This window comes from Seriola lalandi, unplaced genomic scaffold (genome assembly GCF_002814215.2).
Source record: "Seriola lalandi dorsalis isolate HSWRI2012SDOR001 ecotype SW California unplaced genomic scaffold, Sedor1 jcf7180002053988, whole genome shotgun sequence".
In the NCBI taxonomy this organism is placed as follows: domain Eukaryota; kingdom Metazoa; phylum Chordata; class Actinopteri; order Carangiformes; family Carangidae; genus Seriola; species Seriola lalandi.
This window is the reverse complement of record NW_019524541.1, coordinates 81,394-93,549: the sequence shown is the minus strand read 5'-3', so window position 1 is coordinate 93,549 and position 12,156 is coordinate 81,394. Positions and strand designations below refer to the sequence as shown.

General features: G+C 39.7%; 1 protein-coding gene across 1 annotated transcript in view; it reads left to right on the top strand.

Annotated features, from left to right (window-relative positions):
* Window positions 1–12,156, top strand: part of exd3 (exonuclease 3'-5' domain containing 3) — a 36,305-nt gene that overhangs the window by 2,037 nt on the left and 22,112 nt on the right. Inside the window, exons 2-17 of the mRNA XM_023402784.2 lie at window positions 329–490; window positions 1,158–1,343; window positions 1,470–1,523; window positions 1,641–1,780; window positions 1,870–1,976; window positions 2,061–2,134; window positions 2,856–2,894; window positions 3,021–3,187; window positions 3,814–3,967; window positions 4,121–4,319; window positions 4,445–4,554; window positions 5,409–5,592; window positions 5,762–5,934; window positions 6,659–6,877; window positions 7,040–7,093; window positions 7,215–7,346. Of these exons, the coding sequence (XP_023258552.2) occupies window positions 329–490; window positions 1,158–1,343; window positions 1,470–1,523; window positions 1,641–1,780; window positions 1,870–1,976; window positions 2,061–2,134; window positions 2,856–2,894; window positions 3,021–3,187; window positions 3,814–3,967; window positions 4,121–4,319; window positions 4,445–4,554; window positions 5,409–5,592; window positions 5,762–5,934; window positions 6,659–6,877; window positions 7,040–7,093; window positions 7,215–7,346 (2,154 nt within the window). The remainder of the gene's footprint in view (window positions 1–328; window positions 491–1,157; window positions 1,344–1,469; window positions 1,524–1,640; window positions 1,781–1,869; window positions 1,977–2,060; window positions 2,135–2,855; window positions 2,895–3,020; window positions 3,188–3,813; window positions 3,968–4,120; window positions 4,320–4,444; window positions 4,555–5,408; window positions 5,593–5,761; window positions 5,935–6,658; window positions 6,878–7,039; window positions 7,094–7,214; window positions 7,347–12,156) is intronic.

Here is a 12,156-nt window from a genome sequence, read left to right as displayed (position 1 = left end):
TTTTTTTTATAAATTTCAAAAGGGGTCACTCTAACTCGCTCTCAGTGTTTCAAACTACATATGTGTTTTGGCCCCAAATGTAGAGAGATTTCTTCAGATTCCGTTTAACACGATCAATAGTCATAGATTGTTGTATTTTTCAGTAAACACTGTGTGGCTGTAATATGAATGATGCATATACAGTAGGGTTCAGATTTGAATGGAACTACCTTCAAAAAAACAAGATGAAAAAGACAGAGCTGTAATGTTTTATACAATCAGCTTTTCCTCTCTAAAAGTCTTACCACTCTCTCTCTCTCTCTCTCTCTCTCTCTCTATCCCCACACAGCTACATTTGCTAGCCCTCCAGGGATTTTCAAAGCTGTCTGAGCCTCTGGAGGCCTTACTGACAATCCTGGAGAGCTGTCCAGGCAAACAGAAGAGTCGGAGCCACACCCTCAGCTATCACATCCTTATGGAATTCCAGACATGGATGAAGGACCATTCTGAGGTAGCTGAGATTCATTATAGTAATGTACTACAGAGTCACAGTTCCAGCAGTTTTAGACACTTCTGGGCAGTTCTGCACTTGTACTGTTTAGTGCACATGCGGATGTGCACCATTTCTAGGCAAAAAGTATTTATTTTCACCTGTGCAACCTGCAGAGGGTTACAGGTTACGGAAAAGATACCTCTTACAGGTATCTCTTCTTGATAAGTAGCTTGAAGAGCGTGTTAAATTTTTATGTGTGTTGAAATAATAATTACTTTCATATGTAAAATTTATTACACTGCCACGTTTGTAAACCTGCTTAAGAAGTGCATTGTACATGTATGCTGTATATCCGGATATTTAAACCATAAAGTTGTGTTGACTGTAGCCATTAATGTGACTTCACTGAATTCAGACTTGAGCCAACATCCTGCCACCTTCATGGCCACACATCTATTACCACTATTACCACAGCACCACGATTCGTTCCAGTGGTTACAGTGTTGTCTCATGAGTGACTTATTTTGGAAAATCTGTATCAGCAACAATTATTGCTTTATGTTCCAGGCTTTTCTCTTATGCTGTCCTTCATGTTTTCCATCTCTATATAAAGCAAGATTCCTTTTTTTTTTTAGATAATATTTGTAAGTTTTTTGGTTCCTCATTGTTTTTGTCCTTCCACCAGGTGATCCTGAGTTCAGTCTCAGAGCGGCAAGCACTGGAGCTCCAGCGTCGTGCCCTGAGTTTACTAACAGATACCCAGCCCAGCTTTGTAGAGAGCCTCATTAACATCTACCACCTTAACTCCATGGACCCAGCAATACTCCGACTGCACATTGTGAAGTTGCAGGCCCTCAACTGCTACAAAGAGGTGATTTTTTTTGATAATTTTTTAATGGCAGAAAGATTTCAGATGAAAATGTAAAAAGTAAAATTAATACTGATACACAACATTTATTTTCTATAGCAATGCTGAATTTCTCTCTGTTTCTCACAGGCAGCGGTGCTCTGCATCAAGTTTAAGTTACAGAAGGAACTGAATATGGAGGAGGTGAGATGAATATTTTCAGCTGATACTTTAGATGTGTTAGATGTGAAATTCTCAAACAGTTCTTTTTTAAAACGGTAAAAACTTTTCCAAACTGTGCTCTTTCACTTTCTTCTGCAGATCTGCGTACCGCTAATCTTGCAGGATAAGCTATCATTGGCAGAATCCTACGTCACAGGCCACAATCATCTCGAACAACGACTCGTCACGTTGCTAGACTCCTGGTGCCATCCCAGCTTCAGTGTAGAAGAGATAAGCAAGTATGGAGCGTGTGTGAATGTATGAGAACCTGTACTGTACATGTAAGCACGAGTGAGCCGCTGTAAAAATCTATGTTGTGTTACCACAGGCGGTTTCCTCGCCTCTCTCTGTCCAAACACTGCATGAGTCAGATCCAGCCCAAAATGCTCATCAAACACATCTTTCGACTTGTGGAGAAATTCAATATTGAACAAGGTGTGTTACAAGGCACATGCAGTTTTTATGTATTTTGTGTCTGTCTCAGGCAGAAATGATTGTGATCTCCTATTCTTGACACAGGACTGTGTCCCAATGCTCTTCACAAGAGGAGACTGAACTCTTTACGTTTCCTCATGTACAAGAGGTTTGTGGAGGTAAAGGATACAGCACACTTTCAAATTTCATTAAACATAATAATATATACCAGGGATATAAGCAGGCTACTCATTAGTGTCTTGTATTTTTAGTATGGTAATCGTTTTGAGATGGAAAACACACATCCTTTTGTGTTTAGTGTCCAAAATACACACTTTTCACACTTTCTTTATGACATGTATTTTTTGTTGTTGAATGTATTGTTCATAGTCGTGTGTAATATTTTGTTGCTTAAGACCATCGTCAACATTGATTAAATTCATGAACTCCTCCTTTTTCTATCAGGTTTCTTCACTGATTTGTTGGCAGTCTCACCTCTTTTCCAAGACCATATTGAGCATTTATTTCAGTTTTGCTTCATTCAGTTGAAAGAAAATGCGCAAATTACATTTTTTCTTTTAATACTACACTACATATACACTATATTGTTGCCCTTTTGATTTTATTTCAAGTTTTTACTTTTGATTGTAAGAAAATTGTCAGATGTGTCTGCAAACAACAAATTAGATGTTTGAATTAATATCAGCCTCTGATCTTTGGAGGAGTTTCCTGGATATTAAAAACTGTAGGTGAAAGAGGCTGAGCAAGTATCAATATAGTCTATTTTGAATTCAGCAAATCTTAGTCAGATTACCCAGATAGAAACTTTACTCAGAAACAATTAAATACTGATTTTGTATTCTTTTTTTCTATCAGTATTTCATTCTATTTTTCTTTTAGAAAAGCATGACAGAGGATAACTGGAGTGACCATGTTCAGGTAAGTTGTGCTTATAGATGTGTATAGATATGATGTGTAGATAAATTGTACTTTATATATAGTCGCAATAAGATATGCAGGATGTTTTGTTTTTTTTAATTGCATGTGTCTATTATTTATATATAGTATGTAGTGGCAGATGATCTTGAGCTGCAGATCAACTTGGTGGAGATGTTGGTGAAGTACTGTGGTCTCCAGAAAGCCTCTCAGTGGTCACTGAGATACAACATCCCGAGATATCGACTGCCCTGCGGAGTATGGGAAACGCAGCAGAGTCTACCACCTGATCTGCAGTAAGTTGACCCAAATATGCATAAACGTATCCTATTACACAACTTGTGGTATGTACAGGCTGTATTTATTCATATAAAGCGGAATAGTTGGAGCCTTGAATTTTTATCCCAGAAGTGCAACGTGGAGCTGAAGTGTTGTTCACCACATCCCCTTTCTCACACTGCAAGTCTATTGTTAAATTACTGATTTACATCTCTTAGCTGCTCAAAGCTGCTTAACAACGTATCTTATTGACAAACATCTTGAGCCATATTTTATGTTTGACTATTTTCATTGATTGTGTGGACTGAAATATTAGACTCAATTTTGGTTAAAGCTTTTACCAGAGTTTGAAACTTCTAGTGGTACATTTTTGTGACATGTAAAAGATGCCACATATCCCATATTTCATTGAGACACCATGCTAATTCATAAGATCTAATGCAGTGTGGTGTGTGAGTTGTTGAGTAATTTTAATTTGTTGCTGTTTTTATTTGTTTCTGTTGATTCCTTTCTGTCTCTCTAATGAAACTATCTATCCACTCTCATTGTACATTCACTGATGTTTGTGTTGTCCTTTTTTTCCTCCCTTGTCTCCTTTTAACGTGCACACTCACAATAACACAAATGTCTCGCCTCTGCTCAGACAGATATGTCTGAGTGATTCAGCACAAACTGAGGACTGGACGCCATCTCAGTTTCATTGTCAGAAGTTCTACCAGGTGCCACTCACCAAAGACAAGGTTCACTTTGTGGACACGGCAGAAGCTCTCCAGAGATGTCAACACATTGTGCTGAAGGTACAGAGAAGTAAATGCCAGCAAAAAAGAAAATAGTTGCCCCCTTTGTGTCATTTTGCAACCATTAGTGAAAATCTGTTAATTAATTCGTTTTTTCTTTTAAAAATCAATTTTTTGTAGCTGACTTATCGTCTCCTGTTTATCCTTTCCTAGGAAGGTGGTATAGTAGGAGTTGACATGGAGTGGCAGCCTACATTTGGCTGCATCTCAACTCAGCAAGTAGCCCTGATACAGCTTGCAGTTTTTGACCAGGTTTTCTTATTGGACCTCTGTGCAAACGGATTCTGTCAACACCCAGATACTATAAGTTTCATCAGGAGCTTGTTCTCTGAAAGAAATGTCCTTAAACTGGGTAAGCAACAGTCCTGATATCATAGCCTTGTTGTATTTAAGACTTTTTTTTTTTTTTTTTTTTTTTTTTTATTTTTTTTTAACATATTTCTGTCCCTCACATTTCCCCTTTTTATTTCAATTTAGGTTACGGTATGACAGGAGATCTCAAGTCTCTCTTGGCCACCTGGCACCAGTTTTTAGAGGAGCCACTGAAGATGGAGGGGGTACTTGATCTTCTTAGTATACACCAAAAGGTAACATTATCTTGTCAATCACATAACTAAAAGGCTTCTAAATTAAATTGAGCGCTGTTTTTCCTTAATTTGAACAGGTATATTTTTTGGTTCTGATTTAATAAACTTAAAAAAAGAAGCAAACGTCATGTTTGACAATAACCTTATATTTCTCGAACGCTTTAACACATTACAACATTCAACATATACATATACATGCTTGCAAGTGTATTGTAGTTGTAACCCCAGAATGGGTAAGGCTAAACTATTCTGATTTTCTGAGCAAGTTAGTTCTTTGGTACTTACGGCGGCCAAGAACGGAGCAGGCTTAGTCTGGCTTAGCTCGGCAAGCATCACTGTTTGTTGACTACTGTGTCCCATGCAACCAGGGATACTGTACTAGAGGTTGTAACAGATTTGCTGTGTTTATAGTGAACACAGTTCTTGGCTATATTTGGAAGATAGCCCGGGTACATACTGCTGCTGTGTCCCAGTAATTTGCCTGAGATATATGTAGCTGAAGTCACAGTCTCTGAGGGGTACAGGAATGTGGAAATGACAACATGGGCCAGTAACTGATGAGGTTTCTTCACCATCTGCTGGAGCAGGCAGCATGTTGCAGGATGTGAGGAATGCAAGGCATATTTTGTAAAATCACAAGGAATATCCGGTTAAAACAGGATGTTGTTGCAAGCCATAAGAAGGAAGAGACTAATTAAAATACATTGCCTGGATCCTTGCATTGTCACAAATTCTAGATAATTTAGAATTCATAAACTTGCTTGGATCAATCCATGGCAACAGGTTTTTAGAGAAGAAATATTCAACATTGGGCCATTTCCTTTTGAGTTTAATGTCTGTGATGCTTTATATAGATCCAGAGTAGTAAGATCAACAGGACTCAAAATGGTCCTAAAGAGGTGATGGTTGGAGAGGACTCTGCAGAGAAAGGCCTCAGTCTACTGGTACAACAGGTCATAGGAAAGCCCCTGGACAAGACGGAACAGATGTCCAACTGGGAGAAACGTCCACTGCGCATCAGCCAAATTAGATATGCAGGTAAGCTATTATGCATGCAGAGACACACAATGACAGGGAGCCAGATGGTCGTAGTTCTTTTCGCTATAGAATATCAAAGATTATTTTGTTATCCCCTGACGAACTGCAAACCAATAAATCCCCCCACCTTCCTCTCTTTTTCCCTCTCTTGTTTTTAACCTTCTTCTAGTGGCAGATGCCTACTGTTTGCTGGATGTGTACTCTGTCCTCTCCAGCAACCCAGCATCCTTTGGGCTGCCAGCTGACCTGCGCAGCATCTCTTCAAGCCAATCAGAGAAGAGTGGAGACAAGAAGCAGAAGGAGAAACAGGCCAAGCAGAAGAAACAGGCCCTTGGCAAAGAGGTAAGGGGTCAATTCCCATTTTTTTCATAGCAGTTTAAGTTAATGACGGAGTTTACTTATTTTTATGAGGTTGCCATGAACATGAAGATATGAAGATAGCTAATTGAAAGTCACAAGGAAGATAAAAAGATAATATGTAGCTCAGGAAAAACTTACTTTCTTCCTCTCTAGTTTTTCTGGATAGATGTCAGACACACATGTTTTTGGAGACAGATGAGCTAAGATCAGGAAAGGAACTTTCACTAATGAGATATGTAGAAGCCAGGATCCATTTACGACTTAACCTGTTCTTGACATTTTGACTCTGAATAAGTGTATCGTGGTTTAAGCTCATTAGAGACATTTCTGTTCAAACATGTTCCTTTCAGGAGTTTGTTTTGAATTTTAGTCCTTGTCACAGACTGCAATTGTGAACTATAAAGAACTTTTTTCATTTTAAAGAACTATTGCGCTAATATATTTACCATTTCTTAAGCATGCAATAACCTTGAGTCTTGTGAATGAATGCCGAAAACTCCCAACTGAAGAACCTGGGTTTGAGCATCCAACCTGCAGGGAGGGACAATATGTGTTTGACCAAGACCTGAGCAGTCCCTATGAGCTCCAGGGGTGCGGTTGTATAGCTCACCCTGTGCTTTGACCTCCCTGCACTGTGGTGAATGTGAAAAGAAAATCCCCCTGTGGGGATCAGTTAAGTATCACATTATTGTCTCTGTCCATTTAGGAATTTCAGGGGGCTCAAAGGGTCAGTCCCCCTCGCTCTGACACAGAGAAAGACCTCCTGTGTGGCAAGAAGCACTCAGAAGATTCCCCCCCTCTGCCCCCCCAGCAGTTGCGGGTGGTGTGCGACAATATGCTTCAAGGACTCGGGAGGTACCTGCGCTGTTTAGGAGTTGACGTGGTCATGTTGGAGAACACTGATGATCACAGAGTAGCTGCAAAGGTGAGTTAGTAGTCTGGACTGAGAACATACAGAGACAATAAATTCATACAGAAAGAAGATTAAGTCAAACAAAAATACTAAATGTTGTAAATGACCAATAGTATCAGTACCGCATTTACTAAATGTGTTATTTTATATTGATGTATATTTGTTGTGTGTCAGTTAGCACAAGCCGACGGCCGTGTCATACTCACATGTGGACAACCATTCCAAAGTGTAAGTAGTAACTAATGTGAAGTCAGGAACAAATCTTGTGTGATCAAACTCATGATGCATTTTGCCTGTGTTCCTTGTTTGCTAGAATACATATGTTGCCTCTGCCTTCCCATATTTCTAGTTGCGTTCCCAGGTGGGTGAGGGTCGCTGTCTGTCCCTAGACTGTTCTGAAAAGGCCAGAGACCAGGCTGTTCAAGTCCTCAAACACTTCAATGTCCAGCCCACTCCCAGTGATATATTCAGCCGCTGCCAGGTAGGAAAGTTCAAGCTGGTTCTGAATGTCTTCATAAAATTAACCTTGTGTAATATAGGATATAATATAATGATATAGGATTACCTGAGGTCTGCATATTTCTTCTAACTAAAATAATGTCAAAGATTATTATTACTTGCACATGGGAAAATGTGAGTGGAGCACAGTGAGGACAGAGAAAGATGAAGTCCACCATCCAAAGACTAAGTGTTGATTGAGACTGAAAACAGCCCAGCTTTAAAACAACGTAAGGCCTGCGTTGGAGGTGGGCATGTTGTTTCAGGTACCAGTGAGACACTGAAATACAATCCAGGAAGTCCAGGTTTGAGCAACAGAATTTGAGGGCGTATCATTTGCCAAAGCACTTCACAACAGTTTGTAATACTGTCAGACAGGATTTTATGTCTTGGAAGTAATCAGAGCAGCAATTATGCGTTGCTTGGATGTATGTGATTGGCCAACACAGCACTTGCCAGATGATGTTGCATTGTGTTGCAGCAGAAGTTGTCTTTTTTTTTTTTGCCAGATAACTGTTTATACATAGTTACTTTTTGCTAGAGCACTCTGTGTCAGCACCACCGCTGCACCATCAACTGGCCTCATTCAAATGAATGAAGAGCCTATGCTTTTTCATGCAGGGATAAATTCAGTCTGAACACACCCTAAGACAGAACAGTCAGATAACATAAGGAGGAGGAGGATGATAATAATAATTCCAACATATTACATTTATGGTTTAGGCATTTAGCTGATGCTTACATAGACAAAAACTTTCAGTGAGAAAGAGGAAAAAGCTTGAGGTCCTAAATCAGTGAGAAGTAGAAGCAAAACAAATACCCATGTGATATTTCTGTGGTTATGAAGCACTGCTGAACTGCTTAATTTCATGAATTGTGAGAACTTATCTTGTGGTGGATGTGGTGTATTGTGTAATCCTGAATGAAAGAGGAAGAAATTAATGTATGATAAAAGGAAATGGAGAAAAGAGCTTTAAAATACCCTCTATTGTACTTGTTTGTTTGGAGTGTTGTAAGTTGGGGCAGAAGACAAAGGTGAGGGCCTTGACATGATGAACTCTGGCTACAAAAAGTGGCTCTTCTCACGTGGAATGTGACCTCTTTTGGGGAAGAAGCTGAAGCTAGTTCAGAAGGTGAAGCTACACAAACTTGATATAGTTTGGCTAACCTCTACATGCTGTGGAACCTGTATAAGGCCTGGGGCCTCCTTTTCCAGTGTTGCCTAGGGGGAGAGAATGCCTGTTTTCACCTATATTGGACTATGTCTTGGGGTCTCATTCACAAGTGAAGTCAAGATGGAGTGAAAGATTGGCAGGCAGATTGGTATGGCACTGGCAGTAATGTTGGTGTTGTATCTGCAATCTCCTTTTTTTTTCAGTCATTCAGTTTTTTATCACCACAACAATCCAGCACAAGTGCCAAGCCAAAATGGGCTCACAATAACTGACAACATGAGGAGCTCGGACATTCGGAAAGAGCTGCTGAATCTGTATGTTGAAGGTAGCCGGTTATGGCAGTTTGGTTGTCTAATCAGCAGACCTCCTGGTTTCCTCCCTGTGGAGGTATTCTGGGCATGTCCAACTGGCAGGAGGCCGTGGGGCAGACCCCAGAGATGCTGGAGGGATTGCATATCCCATCTGGCCTGGGAATGCCTCAGGACCTCCAGGAGGAGCTGGAGGATGTGGCTGGAAAGAGGGATGTCTGGGTTATGTTGCTTAGTTTTCTGCCACCACTAAATGGATCTGTGCAAGTGTTGAAATGGAGGGGATAGATGGATGAATGAGAAAAGAACTCTTTGGAAAAAAGTTAAAACCTGGAAGAGAAAGGAAACTGGAAGAGAACGGAAACTGGATACAGTTTAATTTATAAGTTTCCTAAAAAGCCTTTCGTTATCATGTTCTTCTTTCTTCAATCAAAGGAACAGTGATTCGTATGAATGTACAGCATTATTGTAATTCTTATTTGTTCAAGTTTGTAAAGACTGGAAAAGATGTTTGTTAGTTGCTATCGAATGTTGGATTTATGGTACCTGACCTGTAGAGATCTCCCTGGGTGGCTGTTTAGGGAAACCTGTGTGTGCTGTGTTTGTGTTTGTGTGTGGTGGCAGTGGTGGTCACTGAGAGGGGTATCTGTAGCACAGTTTCTAAACTTGGGTGTTCTGGTATGCTCCTAGTAGGGGTCCCTAAATGTGTCGAGATACACCACTGGGTGCATTTGTGTCAGGCACAATATGTTTAAAACCTGGACCACCTTGATGCTACCTCCTGTCTTGATGATATGATGATGCCACAAACACACACAAACCAAAGAAATTTGCCTGAAACAATCAGTGGCCATATGGTCACCTACCCACCTTCCTTCCCAGTTTATTGGTTACTCCTGACGCCACTTCAAGGGGAAGTTGCTTTGATATACTATCACCAGAGGAAGGCCAAATGTGACCTCTAAAATCATAATAGTAGCATCTCAGCCTCAGATCTTTCCCATATTTCAGGCAGTAGACCTGAGAAAACCTTTATCTTCGGATGTGAGTAATTTGTTTACAACCTCAACCAGGGCATGACCATCTGCTTTAAACAGGATGAATGGAAATGACAAGTAACTGAAAAGGCCCTGCCTTTGCCTTTTTAATTATTCCTTGATCATTTTCTGAAATCAAATATTTTAAACATTATTATCCATAAGTGTAATTTCTAAAATTTACGACCAAAAATAAATTGAGTATAATCAAATACTTTACCTTAAGGATACAGGTTATAAAATACAATGTGCAGTTCATATGAAAATTTAGTTGATTACTGTTTGAATAGTAGTTTATAGTTTCTAATTTATACTAATGTATTTCACTAAAAGATTACTAGTTAATTCCAAATTAAGCTGGACATGATTTCTGTGTATAGGTGTGACTGAGTGAATGAGTGAGAGAGAGTTTCACCCTGGGGGCTGCTCCACAGGCCACCCAGGCGAAGTTAACCCCTTTGTTAACTGATTGTAGAGCTCTGTCATAAGCCAAGGATGGGTTAGTTTCTCCCCTTTGTCTTTCCCTCATGCTCTTATACAACTGATGAATGTCATAAGGGAAGAAAAGTAAAAAAGACAGGGGAGAGGAGATTAACCACAGACTTGTGTACATGTTTTTAAAGACTGTGCAGGGAAAGGGTTAATGTGTGTCTCTGTATCAATAGGCCACACAGAGATTTTAGAGGCATAGGAATGTGTGTCCACCATTGAGACCCCATCAGTGAAGGGGAGATGTAGGAGGGCTATGCATACTGCATACAGTTTATAAGTGGCTTAAAAAAGGAAAAAAAACACAGCATGACTTTTTTATGATTTGGTGTTTGATGGTTTGAAGGTAATATTAATATAATGATAATATTTGAGGCAGAATCACAGCAACTTAAAACTCATGTCTGTTTGTAGGAAAACAGGACTTTGTTATGTATATTTATTAAGGCCCATCTACAGATGGGCTTTGCAAAATAGCCTTGGCTGTTAGTGCTGTGGTAAGTGTCATTGTTCTGTGCTATATACTATAAAAAGTTTAAAACAAAATAAAATAAACATGGCAGAAGTTTTCCACACAGGATGAATGGGATAAACAGTAGAGAAACACTCTTTATTAAAAAAAAACTAAAAAACGTTGGCATAAGAATCCAAAGACTAAATGCAGTGTTGCTGCGAGAACTTACCAGCAGATAATTGTTGAGAGAAATTTGTCTAATCTTTTTGTCAATTTTGTATCCAAATGCACCTGCTCCTAGTTTGTTGCCACGTTTATACCCTTTTCAGCAAAGTCATGACATGAAAAATCCATTGTTGTTCAAATAGCATATTCTTACGTTGCTGTATTTTAGCTACACTTCATAAATTTTCAGCTAAGAGGAATATAGCTTTGTCACTCCCCTCTGGCACAAATGAAAACTACAGGATGTAAACATACAATAAATGTGCCTTAATATTGACCTGTGGAATAAACACACAGTTTCACTTGAAATAACAATGCATTTATTTTTGAAATATTTGTCAATAGTTTATCCATAATATATAAATTTGTAAAACATCAAACCTCAAAATGCCTTAAAAATATATTAAAGATAAAATGAACTGTGTCAAGATGTTGACACGTGTCACAGAATTTAATTTAGTCCTTAGTCCTTAAATTTAATCTCTGGATTCTTGCAAGGGGTAGGGTAAGAGGGTGGAGTTGGCAATCGGTCCATCAGTTTCCTTACTCAGCTATATCCTATCCCTACCACTAATGCCTGTTCCGTCTATACTTTCCATGAACACAGACACACACAGACACACACACACACAGACACACACACACACACACACAGACACACACACACACACACACACACACACACATACACACACTTCCGTTGGGTTGCACAGTTCAGTTCCATCAGATGTCCCATACTGGCCTTTTATAGACATGTTGAGATAGCAGAGATTGCCTGAGAGATAGACATGAAACCAACCAACCAAACACACACACTCACACATACAGTGATGCGTACACACAGTCAAAACCCAAGATTGACAAACACACCGACACCATCATACACGCATACAGAGTCACCTCAGCACCTTTACACACACGTACACACAAAACACACACAGTACTTGAGAGCGCACTGACTCGGTTACAGAAGCACACACACTCTGTCGTAGACATTACTGCAGCAGAAACGCTGGTTCCCACGCACCAGACTACTGGGGAAGTGAAAACAAGAGCAACAGGAACCGCCACACCGTGAGAGGGAGGGGTGGGAGAGATTTGGCGG